The sequence below is a fragment of the Streptopelia decaocto genome (genome assembly GCF_964273445.1).
Source record: "Streptopelia decaocto genome assembly, chromosome: 1".
NCBI classification, from domain to species: domain Eukaryota; kingdom Metazoa; phylum Chordata; class Aves; order Columbiformes; family Columbidae; genus Streptopelia; species Streptopelia decaocto.
This window is the reverse complement of record NC_138663.1, coordinates 15726390-15743514: the sequence shown is the minus strand read 5'-3', so window position 1 is coordinate 15743514 and position 17125 is coordinate 15726390. Positions and strand designations below refer to the sequence as shown.

The 17125-nt window shown below is 40.1% G+C and overlaps 1 protein-coding gene across 2 annotated transcripts in view; it reads right to left on the bottom strand.

The window, feature by feature from the left end:
• The window catches only part of PRKAR2B (protein kinase cAMP-dependent type II regulatory subunit beta), an 87121-nt gene that overhangs the window by 19877 nt on the left and 50119 nt on the right, over positions 1-17125 (bottom strand). For both annotated transcript variants that reach the window (XR_014186685.1, XM_082076312.1), the window contains exons 3-4: positions 4160-4212; positions 2948-3031 (exon numbers count right to left, since the gene is read on the bottom strand). Coding sequence is in view for 1 of the 2 variants with exons in the window: in XM_082076312.1 (XP_081932438.1) it covers positions 2948-3031; positions 4160-4212 (137 nt within the window). In the remaining variant the exon portion in view is untranslated. The remainder of the gene's footprint in view (positions 1-2947; positions 3032-4159; positions 4213-17125) is intronic.

The following is a 17125-nucleotide window of genomic DNA, read 5'->3' as shown; positions in this document are numbered from 1 at the left end:
GATATTTGAGAAGTTGTGGTAGTCAGGTTAAGTCCCTTGTGAATGGAAAAGGGAAACATCACACCCATTTTTAAAAAAGGTAGAAAGGAGGATCCTGGGAACTACCGACCTGTCAGCCTCACCTCTGTGCCTGGGAAGATCATGGAACAGATCCTCCTAGAGGCTGTGCTAAGGCACATGGAGGACACGGAGGTGATATGAGACAGCCAGCACAGTGTCACCAAGGGCAAATCCTGGCTGACCAACCTAGTGACCTTCTACAATGGAGCAACTACATCAGCGGACAAAGGAAGACTATGGATGTTGTCTATCTGGACTTCTGTAAAGCCTTAGACACCGTCCCCCACAACATCCTTCTCTCTAAATTGGAGAGATATGGATTTGATTGGTGGACTGTTTGGTGGATGAGGAACTGGCTGGATGGTCACAGCCAGAGAGTAATGGTCAATGGCACAATGTCTGGATGGACACCGGTAACAAGTGGTGTCCCTCAGGAGTTCATACTGAGACCAGTACTGTTTAATATCTTCATCAATGACAGAGACAGTGCGACTGAGTGCACCCTCAGCAAGTTTGCAGATGACACCAAGCTGAGTGGTGCAGCTGACACACCTGAGGGACAGGATGCCATCCAGAGGGACCTGGATAAGCTCAAGAACTGGGCCCATGCAAATCTCATGAGGCTCAACAAGGCCAAAGCAAGGTCCTGCACCTGGGTCAGGGCAACCCCCAGTATCAATACAGGCTGGAGGACGAAGGGATTGAGAGCAGCCCTGCGGAGAAGGACTTGGGGGTGCTGGTGGATGAGAGATTGGACATGAGCTGGCAATGTGTGCTTGCAGCCCAGAAGGACAATTGTACCCTGGAATGCATCAAAAGGAGCGTGGCCAGCAGGTCAAGGGAAGTGATTCTGCCCCTCTGCTCTGGTGAGACCCCACCTGTAGTACTGCATCTTGGAGACCTTAGTACAGGAAAGACATGGACCTGTTGGAGAGGATCCAGAGGAGGGCCACAAAAATGATCAGAGGGCTGGAGAACCTCTCATATGAGGACTTTCAGTACTTAAAAGAGGCCTATGAGAAAGATGAGGACAGACTTTTTAGAAGGGCCTGTTATGACAGGACAAGGGTTAATGGTTTTAAACTGAAAGAGGGATGATTCAGGCTTGACACGAGGAAGAAATTTTTTACAGTTAGGGTGGTAAAACACTGGCCCAGGTTGCCCAGAGAGGTGGTAGATGCCCCATCCCTGGAGACATCCCAGGCCGGGCTGGACGGGGCTCTGAGCAACCTCATCTAGTTGAAGATGTCCCTGCTCATGGCAGAGGGGTTGGACTAGGTGACCTTTAAAGGTCTCTTCCAAGTCAAACTATTCTATGATTTAGACAGAAGATCTTGTTCTCACTGGAAGAGAAAGCACATCTCATCCAGAGGATTGATACTATAAGCAGATACTACCAAGAAACTGCATAAAGCCAGAATCAGGAAAGCAGTAGCTCAGTGTTAACGTAACTGCAGATTCTAGGAGCACACGATAATCCATTGTCACAGGGCTCATAAGAGAGAAATGTTTAGAGACTAATCAAGAGGGGTCCTCCAAAACACCATTGGCGGGCTAATGTAACGATGATCTGGCCAAGTGCAAGCCAGGACACAGCAACAATAAGGAATATATACAATAAAGCAATTTCACATGCGGAGCAGATGCCCACAAACTACTATACCTCTGAAGATATGCAGCAAAATAATTCAGGAGTGGAAGGGGCAAATGTTTGGGTGACTTGAGCTTCAACAAGTATAGTGGAACAGCTAATCAACTACCCATTAAACAGACAGCATGAGGGCATTAGTTAGGAAATCATCTGTGTCAGGATCCTTAGTGTCCCAAGAATGCAGACCTATTGGCACCTAAGTGAGACTTTTGATGCCCTCCTATAGCTCTAACTGCAGGGTTCTGCAAAGCTGGGGGTCTGTGGTTCACTGCTCCTCAGGGCCTCTCTGGGAACAGGGAACAGCCTGTGTGCTGACAAAAGCAGGAGTGAGAAACCTGCAGCACGAATTAGTGTGCATTCTCTGTAACAGCACCTGACTTCCACACAGAGCTGCAGGCTGGCCGTCCTACTGGCTCCCTCTTGAATAAAATTTAAAACTTTCTGTTCTCATGCTTAAAACTCTACATACTTATTTCCCTTTCCCCATGCTCCCTGCCCTGACAGCACCAAATCAATTCTCCTGAGAAAGCACTTGGTGCGCTGCAAGTCAGCCCATCCTCAGTGTGGATGTGCTGATTGATACGCTCACTTTTTCCCTTAAAAAGCCCAGTGCTTTTTTGAAGCATTGTCACCTTTCTCTGATCCAGTTCATTCATTCACTGCATTTCAGCTTTCTTAAAAGCCCATAATTGTTTTTATAGGCAACAGACAGAAATTATCTGCACAGAAGAAAATTGTCTGTGGCATTTTTACAGTATCTGTATTAAGCTGAAATAATAACGTAAACACCTCACTATTGCTGTTCTCTTACTCTCTATTAGATAATTTGCTGTTCAATTACATGTATAGCTAAGCTGTGGGTTTTAGGAGTAATTTTAGGTTTTGATGGAGCACTCAGCACCCTTTTGGATGAAAAAAAAATGAACGACCTAAGCGTTCCAGTTAACTGATGAGTTTATATACTTCAATGTAAAGCAAGAAGATTAAAAATAAGAAAATACAATACTTTACAATCATACTAATGTATACATGTATATCATTCATTGTGGTGAACAAAAGGCTCTCTATATATGACATATCAGTTATCGAAATGGCATTTCTGGTGTTTGTGAAGTGGTCAAAAAAGCTCACATAAGAACTTAAAACAGTCACATCTGTAAACTTCTGTTCAAAAGTTCAAGAGAGTTAATTCTTAGCAGCACTGCTAAATGTTGTTCGTTACCAAGAATCTCTTACCGGATCTAGGTTCTTAAAAAGAAGAATGTCCTTGCACGCCTCCTGCAGTCTGTTTCTTTGATCATCTGTTTTAGGGTGAATAATCTGAGGGGTATAATAGAAAAACCTTTAAAGTGGTTATCACATGGCAGCACTAGCTGAAGGACTGAGCTAATTCAGCTAAGCATTTTACACAATATTTTGGCCATGCTTCATAACGCTTTCATTTCAAAACCTTCAGAATTTGAATGAACACTCATGGATAACATTATATCGCCATAGTGTTAGCAAACGAAGAACTGCTGTATTTAAGCTAACATGATCTTTACATTTGTAGAATCCAGTTCATTTCTGAAAGCCATTCTGGATACCTTGATCTGAACTATTGCTGCATAAACTATTGCTCCACTACTCTCTAACCAAATTTGGAGCATGCATGTTCTACAAAAAGCATCACTGTTATATTTAGCCCTTTGCCATGACTACTTCCCGAAGACTATCTATGTTAAATCTATATTAGAAGTTCCACAAAATAAACAATAAACTTGGCACTATCCAAGTGAGCCAGAGATTTACTAAATTACCAGTGTCTGCTTAATGCATCAATCAAGTTGCTCCTTCAACACAACCTGGTATGCCAGGTTTCAAAGCTGTGATACTGCAGGATAACCTTTTTGAAAGTTTTACAAGCTAGAAATTAGGTAGAATATAAACATTTAAATTTGTTGTAAAAGTCATACTTATGCCATTTCATATTAAAAGCTAAGTAAATGCCTTTAAAAGGGTGACATAAGTAAAATAAGTAAATATAGTTCATTAGTTATTGCACTGTACATCTGAAAATCTTAGTGATTTTATAATTTATTTTTTTTTTCTGCCTTACGAAAAATACTAGAATATTGAGGAAACCACTTCGGGATTATGAGGACATCAAGTAAGTACTTTTAGGAGCAGGTGCTCTCTGGGCAAATATAATTGCACAGAAATTTTTCCTCAACAGACCATATATCAAAGGTGTGGTAATTTTGAATAATACTCCCATCAGGTCCTACAGAGGTGACTATTACAGAGAATGTGTAAATGTTCCTTTAGCATGACAATCCAAAAGGTTATTAAAGTACATTATAATAAGGATGCTTTTAGAAAGGAATGGTAATGCTGGTTACATTTTCCTTCCTAAATTGGATGCCTGAGAACCGAAAAAACAAGTATTTGACTCAAAGTATTAAATACCCTAGATTCTGCGTCGTCCTCTTCCTCATCAGGATTGTAAGCTTCTGCACACACTGAAATAAAAGAAGTATAATCTTAATTCAAACTACAATAATGTTTCACAAAATTTACACAACAGAAATGCATTGTGTGGCACAGTAATAATACACAGTAATGTAACACACTCAGTAGAGAACCACAGAAGATACTGCTGACAGGGTCCGTAGCAGGTCATCTCCAAAATGAGGGTGAAACAAGGCTACGCTTGTATAATTTTGGACAATTTTCTGTATTTTAAAGGACCTCTAATATAGTTATAAATTTCTCACATAACTTTTCTAAATTATCTTATCTTACTTTTTTTTTTTTTTTTTTTTCCTCCTGATGGCTAAACATTCTTTCTTTTTAGAATTTAAGTTTTCCATGCTGGAGGCAGAAATCCTTCATCTGTGTAAGTTCAAGGTGATCTGGGGGTTGTTGGTGTTTTTTTGGCATTTTTTGTTGTTGTTTTGGTTGTGGGTTTTTTGGTTGTTTTTGTTTGGTTTGATTTGTGGGTTTTGGTGTGTTTTTGTTTTGTTTTTTTTCTTTGGTTGGGTATTTTTTTTGTTTTTCATACTGGAAAACTTTTCTCTCCTACCTATATTTTACTTTTTAAGGTAAATAATACTGTTTCTTCATTTTTTTCCATGCAAGTCATGTTTTTCAGCTAACTGTCCTCATTGCCACTCTCAGAAGTCCCTCCAATTAGCCCTATCTTCATTGACATGTGATGCTTAAAACTGGACCCAGTATTTGAGCAGAGTACTGAGTACAATAGATCAATTATTCCACACATTTTGCAAGCTATGTGTCTTTTTCATCCATCCACACCTTTTTCATAACAGCTTATGTTTACTCATGTAATCTTAATGACTTATGTATCATTTTCAAAACCCACTGGTCACCCAGCTGTCCTGTGTCCTGTATAGGGCTATTCTGCCCTAGTGTAGCACTATGCACTTGCACCTATTAAATATTAATGTTGCCTTTTTCCCAAAGCCATTCCTCCAACGTGTCAAGATCATTTTCAATTCTAATCCTGCTCCCCAGCATCCTTCCAATCCACTCTCCATTGTATGACAACTGCAAATTTAATAAGCATATTCTCTAACACGTAATCCAGATTATTACTAAAAAACCACAACAATCTCTACAATAAACTCTTATGGAAAACACACACGGCAGTGAAACACCAGTAGTTGCTTGGAGGTTACCGTATCCACCCAGTTTTGCAGCTGTATCCCACGCAACTTACTGCTTGATGTTCCCAAGCTTGTTGATCAGGGAGTTTTGAGAGACAGCATTCAAAACTTTCTTAAAATGAAAATCTAGGACATCTGCTCCTTTTCTTTTATCCACAAATGTTAATCTCTTGCTATCAGGTATTCGGTAGTTCCAACAAACACATGCTGGTTACTGTTTGTTGCTTTCCTCCAGGTACTTACAAAATGTTTGAATATTTGTCTGTAATTTCCTTAGGAACAAAAATGATTTGTAAATCTGTGATAGGCCTCTCCCATCCACAGCTCTGCCACTATTTTAAGGCTTTTCTACTTTTCTGTTTTTTTCACACTCTTTCGTTTTTCTCCTTCAGATTCTCAATGGTAAATGCTAACAGGGCTGAGACTGATTTAGCCAGTTCTTCCCGTTTCCAAGTATAGCGTGTCTCAGGCACAGCTAACCAGGGAACACCTAACATGTTAACTACTCTCTGATGTGTCCTTTTTCTATTCTAGGCTGAGTTTTCCGTATGCTCTTACTACCATTAGTGAAGACTGACGTGCTTCTGTTAAGCAGCAGAGCAACACTTTCCTGGAACATGCTCTCACCAGAAATACACTTCCAGAACAATTTCTGTTACTCTTCATGTTCATTCTCGTACACAGCCTTTTCTTGTTCACATTTTTTGGCCTTGGCTTCTCTGATTTACAACCCTTTTGCTATTCTTTTGCACTTGTTCTGAATAATCCAACCTAGTTTTAATTTCCTACTTGCTTCCTTCTTGTACTTGATATAAATAAGGTGCTTATGTTTTAGACAGATTTATTTTCCTATTCTTTTTGTCCTTCTCCTGTGCTGCCTCAATTTGCATTTTTTCTTTTTAAGGAAAAACCAATTCCTTTAACAACTTTTCTCCAGACTCCTTTCCAAAGAGATTATGCCCACAGTCCTCTCATACCCCTTGAAACCTGTTTTTCTGATTCTTTTACTCAGCTTCTTTCCCCTCCCAAAATCTGTAAGCTCTGTCATGCCAGGGTTATTCTTACTCAAGCTGCCTTTTCTCTCCCTATTCTTGAACAGTTTCTCGCTTAGAGTTGGTATCAAATACAATAACTTCCCCTTCAATTGCATTTCCCATCATCTCAAAATTTGGTCCTAAGCGCACTGCAAAACATGTTGGGCAGTTGGTATTCTCCTTTATTGGGGGAGTGGACTAGATGATCTTTGAGGTCCTTTTCAATCCCTAACATTCTGTGATTCTGTGATTTCCAACAGATGATTGATTGATTGATTGAAATCTTCCATCACCACCATCCCCTGTACTCTGCCAATAAAAATCCCCACCTACCTGATCTGTTTGGTGGTCTGTGCAATGCCTGTGTAACGATGGAGCCCACAAGTTCTTACCCTTTAGTATTACTCACAGAGCACCAGAGTGTCCAACCCCTCCTACAATGGGGTCACAGCACAAGTGTCTGAACCCGATACACAACAGAAAAATCCTCGTCCTCCTCCATGTCCTCCCACCGTGTCTTTGCTGTGCTGGTTCAGTCGCAATGTCACTCATGGATTAAGATTTCAGGTCCTCTTGTTTATTCCCCACATTTCCTATGTTATTATACAAACAAACTCTAAAGTAGTGACCAGCTAGACCCATTAATGTCCTCATTATCCAACCCAATTGAGATGATTTAATGGCAAAACATATAATTGCACATATTATGCAGAGTCTCAAAGAAGTCTTGGTCCTCACCACATGAGGCACCTAGAAAACACTAAAATGTCAACTTCATAAAACTTGGCATCTTCAAAAAAGATAAATTTAATAGAAGTCCCTCTGGAACTGACTGAAAGATTCCTACCAAGTTTACTAGGAACTGGATTTGGTCCCAAATAATTACAAATGCCCACAAAAGGAAGTCTGCAATCTGTTGAACAACTATAATATTTTACCTCTGCATAAACAAAATGTTCCTACCAACTGTTTTGTGGTACTATAGTTACTTCAGTCTTCTCTGAAATAAACTTTAGGGGATTTTATTTGAATAGCAACAATAATAACACACCAAGTAAGCACCATGGCCCATCATAATGTAAATCTCTACTTTGAGCTGGTATCAGTCTCTGTGCCCTAGTGCATGTATGTAAATAGGAGTCAACAAATCCATATTACAGTACAGCGTGCTGCTGGGGGTACAAATAGTCCGTCTCAGCCTGAGGTACAGTTACGTCCTGTCCTTGCCTCCAATAAAACCTCTACACTGAAAAAAAATATACAAAACAGGAAATTAATTTAATAGCTTTGATGTTTTCATCCCAGAATTTACAGGTCTCAGAAAGCCTGGCTGAAAATTTAACAGCCTGCCAAACCACATGAACTAAACTGAATTTAGCCTCATACATGCCCACCCTGAATCACGTTATCAGTCCCTTTCACAGAGCCCGAAGCAGGATCAGTTCAGAAACAGAGTGTGTTCCTGAGATGTCTGTAGCGTCTGGTGTCTCTGCTCCAACTTCACCCTTCTCTGCTAGAAGCTCATTTCAAGTCAGTCTCAGTGACTATTATCAGCGAGTGCCTTCAATAAATACTCCTTCTTTATCACTGATTATGGACAATATATTTAAGAACTGCAGTTTCTCCTGGCTACTGCCTTTCTGTCCAAATTTTAATATGATTTATTCTTATCATCTGTGATGAGAAACTTACTCTTCTGGTTACAATTCTGTACTTTGCCTTGGCTTATCTTTTTGCCATAATCACAGATGGATGCAACTTTCATTTGGGCCACAAATATTATACCAGTCTGTGGCTCTGTGTTTTAAATATGGAATTTCCTTCCCTTCCTTGCTTACTGCAGTGATCTGCCCTGCAGACTTTATAGTCTAGTAATATTAATTGCTAAGTTTGCAGCACTAGATGAGTCAGGGAAAAACTTGATAGGTTTTACTTCTGTTCTTGAAACATGGTTTCTGACATTAGTACAGCCAACTGAATTTCATGACACGAACACTGGTGGTTTGGGACATGAGAATCCTAATGACATAAAGCATCTAAAGCTAAGATGCCTCTTATGTACAGAACCATATCTGCAGAAGTCACCTGGATTCCAATTACAGTCAATGGAGAGAAACGGGCACATGTACAAAGTGATTCACCTATCCTGTATTATGCGTCCAGATTAAGATGAGATTAATCTAAAATGTGGCTCATTGGCCAAGATAAACCCTGTCCCTCTTGAAATGAGTCCTGTTAGTTACAACAACCTGCAAGACTGGTTTCCGCACTTCTCCATTTAGTTTGTATTTCTTGAAAAATAAAGAAATTAATCATTTGATGATGACAGTGGGTTGCTCGTGCAATATCACAACTTCTTTATTCTTTTTGTATATTCCAGGGAGACACTCTGTGCTCCCCATTCCTTTTGTCTAAGGCTTGACTGGCACCATGTCCATTAATTATTTTGAAACATTCTGTGATTCCACAGGTGCACTGCTGGTGCTGCAATGCTCATAGTGTTCAGCATTTTATTTTTCTATCTGTCCAGCTCACTCCACACTCCTGACATAACACAGTACACAGTGACTTCTTCATGCCCAAACACCCTGCCACATTTTGCTACATGTTGCTGCTGAATGCAATACTCACATCATTGCTCAAAACGTAGTCCTAATACCATTCTTAGGGACCTATTTAATCCCATGCATAATTATGGTATTGAAAAAGAGTGATACAAACACTGTACATATTGCTCCACTGGTTGCCAAGCTCAACTAAGTGAAACTATTTTTATTCAGTTTTTCCAGCTGAGGGTTATGTTTCACATATATTTTCCCAAAATGGACACAAACAAGCCCAAATACATCAATGCAAAATATTTGTAAGAAAAGTCTGAATTGTCAAAAGGCAGTGCATTATAAAAATACATGTGCTGAAAAGTGCACGCAACTCTAGATGGATTGCTTTGTCAGCAAGAAGAGGTAAGCTTTTATAATTCCTAACTCATCACTCCAAGTAAAGTCGATTTTCTGGTTTTCAGCTAGTAAATATGCTTTATATTCAAAACCAGAAATACAGTCACTTCAGATATGAATTAAGTATAAAATGAAAATTAACATACAGTTAGTAATCATCAGATCACCAAAAATGTAAGTCATGCTCTACCTATTCCCTTGATGTATCAGGAAATAAGAAGCTATCAATAATGAAATGAATGAAAATCCATATATAGTCATAAAATAATGTATTATACTCAAAACACAGCTGGAAAAAAAAAAATCAGTATGTGTGTACCTTTCCTAAAATACAGAACCTCCAAGTCATAAAGCAAAAAAAGAGCTGTGGAGATATTTCTTCATCCCATTCAGGGCAAATCAAGAGCACAGTTTTGTCAGCACAACTAATCAGGCTGGAGCATGAAAATCAACCACCTCTAACCCCTGCAGCTCTGGCAGCATGCCACACGTTCCGAACAACATCCCGAACCACGACCGCTATGCCCATCCCCTCATACAACAAGAATGTCACTTCCCCAGTTTAGCTGTACAGAAATTGCTATGGTGACTTAAAGGCAGTGTGAGATTTTTCCCCATTTTGTCAGGACATACTTCTCTCCATCTACTAAACCCAGATTGGAAATGTGACGCGCAGAGACTCCTTGCAGGGCAGGTGGTAGTTCCAAACTGGACCGCAAATACTACGGGACCTCCAAAGTTGCTGACACAGAAACCCATTTTTTAACATCTCACCAAATCTTACCACTGCAGGATGAACTAGCAAGAGAGCCCTGCACCCCAAAATCCCCAAAGTGTAAGTTTTTCTTTAAACAAAAGCAACCCTGTGTGATGCTTACAACTACCAAGTTTCATATTATTTCTAGACCTGGTTGTGACTGGACCACATGGAAGATGAGATTGAAGAGCTTTTAGTAAACTTAAGGACTGAAGAACAACGCAGAAAAGGAGATCAACTTTCCCCTCTATCTGAGCGCATGAAGATATGAGAAAATTTATCTGATTCTATGCATGATATAATAAGGCAATACCAACTGGCTCTGCTGCTGAGATCCATTTGTGCAAAACCCTGAGACTATTTCAAGGAGTTAAGTATACTTCAAATATAAGCTAATTTGGAACAAAGCATGATCGCTGGGGCTATCATTTCCCATGATACTGTCAAAAAGAAAGCATCTGTGAAACGCCTACACCTGATAGGGTCACTAAACTGAAACTTTATTTAAGCATTATTAGGCAAATTAATACACAAAATGCCGTATAGCTTGCAATTCTGTGTTATTACTACATTAGACATAGAACATTACAAATGCTACCCAAACTGGAATAAAAGTATGTATGCTCAGAAAAAAAAAAAGGTCTCAGATGCAACAAACCCAAAATTGAAGAAATTCCCCTCCAATCTACCAGATTTATGGGGTAGTGACTTTTGAGTGGTCCACCACCTCACATACATGACTAAGTGCTCAGGACACTAGCCTAAAAATCCAAAGCTGAATAAAATCAAGGCAGCTTGTTTGCTCTTAATTATCTGGAAGGTGGCCTTCAGTTCATCAGGCGGGGACTGACTGAATCAGTCTTGGGAGCACGGCCAAAACAGTCTGTTTCAAGATCGGCTGCTCATGAAGGACAGTTATCTCTTCTTGCTTTCAGCATATAGACTGAAATTCTCCAAAGCTTGCCTGATAGTCACGAACACGTACCAAATACTGAGTTTGTGCTCAGCTACACAGCTTAACACCAGAACCTTTTGACAGAGTTGGAAGACTTTGCTCAGCCTGCACTACATGCTTGCAAGAAATCAAACACTCCCACAATCAACTTTTACACAGTATTTTCTCTCGTCCATCTGCTACCAATGCTATTTCTAATTAGTCAAACTTCAAGATATTTCCTCCAGCATTTCCGAGTAACATGAAGTGCCTAATATAACATGTACCGTCTTGAATGAGGTCCATGCCAACAGTGAGTCACAGAACCTCCCAATGATTCCCCATTCAAGAGTGCACATGAGGTTTATTCATATTTCACTAATCCTCACGGTGAAGCAGGGACTTCATCAAGATGATACTGAACACTATGAAAGCCCATTTGAAGAAATATGATTGCCCACACAAGACATTTTTGGATAACGTTATCCCAAGAGATTTATTTGTGTGTGGGCACATGTTATTTGGTATTTAACAGTGAAAACTGCGACGTGTTAGACAGCAGTAACCTCCTGTACTCCAGAGGTCAAAGCAAGCTGCATTGCAGCCAGCATGCTCCTCGCTGGGTCAAAGACGTACACTCTTCCCTGAAATCACAGTGGTTTGAATTGCTAAATAGGCTTCTCCACAGAAACAGTGTGTTCCAACTTCACTGCAAGGCGCTGAAAAGACTTCCCTGTTTTTTAAATAGGGAAACAGAAAGGGTTTTAACAGAATTTCCCTAAGGACTTACATAGTACTTAGTCCTTCTTCTAGTCCTATTTCAGTTCTTTCCATAATTCTGTAATTTGTCAAGACAGAGCTAAAAAACAAACAACCAGGCTTCTGGCTCATGGTAGGAGACAGTTTTACTTGGCTTCTCAGGACATGCTTAACTTCATCTGGCTGGCTGGCGAAAACCAGCACAAATACACATTACAGTGTCCAGGACACTACAGGTAGTTATTAAAGAATAAAATCATTACAAAAGTAAGATGCACTTCCACTAGAAGAGTTTGCCAGTATATAGCATGTACTATACTACCTACTCTATAAGCTTTCCCAATCTAGCATATGGAGTAGCATAACATATAGCAACATACTGTACTCTGGTGTTGACTTGTGTAACCTTCTGTTCTCATTCTCATAGGAGTCCAAGCAGCTCACGATGCTACAGTGTGTTTTTTGGGACATATTTGAAACACGCATAAATATTTGACGAAGTCTGAGCAGACACAGCTCTCTTTGCATACGTTTCCACTTTATATTTGCTAATACCACAAGATTAAAACAGAACTGCCCCCAGCTCTTCCTCCCGTATTTAGTACTTCATGGCCATCAACTACAGCTTCTTTTCTTATTGAAAAGTCAGCATCAGAAAGATCTCAGAGAGTGTACATTGTTTTCCCACTAGAAAACTCATCCTTACATAGAAAGCGAGTAAAGATAAATTGCAGCAATTGAGAAAACATATTCTGAACAATGCAATCTAGTCTTTTTGCCTATTTTGCATCTGCTTTTTACAATCAGATTTAATTATTTTACATCAAAATATTTTTCAGTATTCTGAATTCAGTATTAAAATAACAAACAGCTTTAAAACCTGATTTGCTACAAACATTTTAAAAACTGAAGCTACAACTGTTCATCTCCAGAGCCTACAACCTGAGATGTACATATTTGCATTTTTAAACTAGTAACGTAGTACAGTTTAAAGAAACTATATACAATGCAATAAACAACAACAGCAGCTTGTTCCTACCCAAAATGAATTATCTGTCTAGTCTGACAGTGTTTGTAATTTATACTGTACATCACATCAAGTTTCATATAATACAGCCAAAAATTATAAGAGTTGCTGTTGATTTTTACTAAACTACGTAAACTTCAGCAAGAAACTATTTAGATGAGTTCTAGTACATTTGAAGACACATTAAAGTGGTCAATAGCATACTCAGCCAGTTCTTGAAAAATGACCATAGCCAATTTTTTGAACTTGATGGCAAAATTCTACATATTGAATACTATAAAGAGGAAACAGAAACAGACATTTGAATTAATTTATTACCCATTAATCTCTTTTAATCTCTCCTTTGGTTTGTCCACTCATGTCTTGCCCTCAATCTTGCATAATATCCGAAAAAGGAGGCATTAGTTTTGGTTGTTAAATGAAATATGTGTATTTGGGGTAAATTATTAAAAATAATTATTTGTAATGCTGGGCTAAATATGAAATACGTGTGCAAAAAGACACCACTGAAATGACAAACCTAGCAAAGTAAAACATGGAACTATTAATTCAACAGAAAAAAAAAAAAAAAAAAAAAAAAAAAAAAAAAAAAAAAAGAAAGAAAGAAAAGAAAGAAAATGGGAGAAAAATAGAAAAATACAAGTAGAGCAATGCCAGATAAGGAAGTACTCAAATTTTGGAGTTTGAGAAAACTTTGAAGGTGAGATATAAGAATGAGTCAGACATAAGACAGTAGAAGTAAATAAGTGTATTGGGTTTGCATGGCCAGGTTTTAGTAGTGGGGGGGGCTACAGGGGTGGCTTCTGTGAGAAGACGCAAGAAGCTTCTCCCATGTCCGATAGAGCCAATGCCAGCCGGCTGCAAGATGGACCCACTGCTGGCCAAAGCTGAGCCATCAGCAATGGTGGAGGCACCTCTGGCATAATGTATTTAAGAAGGTGGGAAAAAAACCTGCAGGGAAACGCAGCAGCCAGAAAAGAGGAATGAAGATAATGTGAGAGCAACAACTCTGCAGCCACCAAGGCCAGTGAAGAAGGAGGGGAGAAGGTGCTCCAGGCTGTGCAGCAGAGATTCCCCTGTGGTGCAGCCCATGGTGCAGCCCATGGTGAGGCCGCTGTCCCCCCACAGCCCATGGAGGTCCATAGTGGAGCAGATTTCCTCCTGCAGCCTGTGGGGGACCCACATCAGAGCAGGTGGATGCCCGAAGGAGGCTGTGACCCCATGGGAAGCCTACGCTGGAGCAGGGTCCTGGCAGGACCTCTGACCCTGTGGAGAGAGGAGCCCAGGCTGGAGCAGGTTTTCTAGCACGACTTGTGACCCCCTGGGACCCAGGTTGGAGCAGTCTGCTCCTCAAGCGCTGCACCCCATGGAAGGGACCCACACTGGAACAGCTCATGAAGAACTGCAGCCTGTGGGAAGGACCCACACTGGAGAAGTTTGTGCAGGACTGTCTGTCACAGCAAGGACCCCATGTTGGAGCAGGGGAAGAGTGTGGGAAGGAAAGAACAGCAGAGACAATGTGTGATGAACTGACCACAACCCCCATCATCTCCCTGTGCCGCTTTGGGGGAGGAGGTAGAAAAAATTGGAAATAAAGTTAAACCCAAGAAGAAAGGAGGGTGTGAGGAACATGTTTTTAAGATCTGTTTTTATTTCTCATTTTCCTACTCTGATTTGATTTGTAATAAGTCCATTTCCCCAAGTTGAGTCTGTTTTCCCTGTGAAGGTAATTGCTGAGTGATCTCTACCTGTCCTTATTTCAAACCACAAGACTTTCCTTATATTTTCTCTCTCCCTGTCCAGCTGAGGAGGTGAGTGGCAGAGCAGCTTTGGTGGGCACCTGGTGTCCAGCCAGGGTCAACCCACCACAATAAGGTAAGTAAGGACATACAGAAGGGAAAGAGATGAAAGATGCTCTTCTCCAAGGCACTAACATTCTGGAGAAGAAGGGGGAGTGCCTATGCTGTGTAAAGGAGCATTTGGAAAAGTAGAACTCAGAAAAGCATTAAGGAACACAGAATTCAAGAGGGGAAAACAAACAGCAGAACTGAGGTCTGCCAGCAGGTCACCAGGTAAAACAGCTGAGCACCACAATGATTTAACTGGACTGGAACAGGGAGCAGGTTCTAGTGTTACAGATCTGCAAAGTGTTACAAAGGTTAACTAAACAAAAAGGTGGCTATTTTATAGAACAACATTTTTGGTTACTTTATATGCCAGTGTTTTAAAGATTAACACAAGATCTTGATAGCTAAAGGAAGGATGTAGTAAGAAAGAAAATGGTTATGAGTGACACACAAAGAAAATAATCACTGATGACTGGATATGTAAAGATATAAAAGCATTCAAGAAAAGAGAAAAAAATGTAGATTAAGTGCAGACAGGAGAAGGTGACCTCCAAGCCAAAGACTCATGCAAAGACTCACTGCACGGCAGTGAGGGACAAAACCCAAACTCTGACAAGCTCAGTGTCCTGGCTGTGGACTGATTTGCCCAAGACAAGGAGAGAAAGGTGAGAAATCTGCCAATAGCAGTATGATCGATCATTGAGCAAGACGAGGAAGGCACAGATAATACTAAATCCAGAATACTCCTAGGAGTATTTGGAATGGCATCTAATTAAGTCATAATCACAAGAGTCCCTCAGAGGCACGTGTCAAAACCAGTGTTCCCATGTACAGGGTAGACTTGGTCTAGGCAGCTAAGGGAGTGCAAAATTCAATCTCAACAGGCCTCACAGAAAACCCTGCATCTGTACGAGATTCAGAATAGCAAACTGAGGATAGGCACCTAAAAAAAGAGGCGGAGTCATCCTTTTAAAAGAATGGTTGCTATAGCAAATTTACCTTTGCTTTTCACAGCTGTGGGACCAAGGGAAGGAAGCCTGAACCCATTTTCAGAAATGCCCTACATTCTACATTACAAAATACTCTGTAATGAGATGCTCTTCCTTCCTCCTGGGCCCAGGCTGTTCAGCAAAATGAAATGCAGTAATAAGCTAAAGGAGCTTATCTCCTGGAATTTTAGCATGCTGATTTTAGGTATGTTGGCTTTGACTGAATGGGTAAGCCATGCTCACATAATCCTCTATATAAGAAATATGATAAACCAAATTTACTAAACAGGTTCCAGATAAAACAGGAAGACAGGTAGACAAAAGACATTATGGAAAATATTTCTGCCAAGTTTTGAAAAGGTTGATTCTGAACATCTGGTTTCTCAACAATTCCAAGTAATCCCTTTAAGGCTTTTTGCTGACAGGATTCTCTTTAGATAGCCAAAGGAAGTTTAGAAGACAAATCATGACTATGAAATACGCTGGTTTACTTTTTCATAGTCAAAATATAAGCTGTTGTTATGAAATAATACTGGTACTACACACTAAGGTAAAAAAGCAAGCATCCAACATAGCAATCACTCACCTACATTTGTAATGGTGCAGACAACTATAACAAGCCAAAGATGAACTACAAATATAACCCTTCGAAGAAGTGAGACTGTAATCACACTGAGAACACAGATTACAACATTTATATTGCAAAATAATAGAAGTCTGTAACTGTGTGGTAACTTACCACTCAGAACATGAAAGAAGGCATCATCACAGAACTAGTTAATCTTTTTTCTAAAAATAAAAACAAACAGCTCCACTCATTCAGCTAACGAACTGTTACTACTTGGAACTAATATTTCTCAGAAAGTCCTTAGCCAAAGGTAAATGCAGACAGAGAATTCTGATAATTGAAAAATCGCATCTTTATTCCCAGCTTTCTAAACATCCTCCACCCCTCCCACACATACACATTTGGTGCCATTATGAACTAAATATTGCTGTATGCAAGAGACTAAATGGGTGAACACAAAACCTGATGCAAATCAAGCTTTTTCCTGCATATTGTAAAGCCAGTTGTATTTCTTCTTCTACCTATTGATCTTGCAGATTTCCAGAGTGTTCTGCTCCCTCTTGTTTTATACTACTATAAGAAGACGCAGAAAGGCTGGAGAAGGTGTCATCAACACATGTAGGACACTCCAAGTTGCATCACTCTTCCATGCTGGTCATCACCACTTAACTCTGTTTTCTCAGTAGTTACTTGAAACCACATTACACTTGAAGATAAGCTGGCTAAGGCTGAACCCAGAAAAACTGACATAAAGTATGCAGGAGAATATCACTGAGGAACACCTGGCAACATGACCTCAAACAGCCTCAGACTGTCGAGACAGTTGTTTTGGACTTCCCAGTCCACTCAGCACCCAAACAGCTGTGATGGCAAA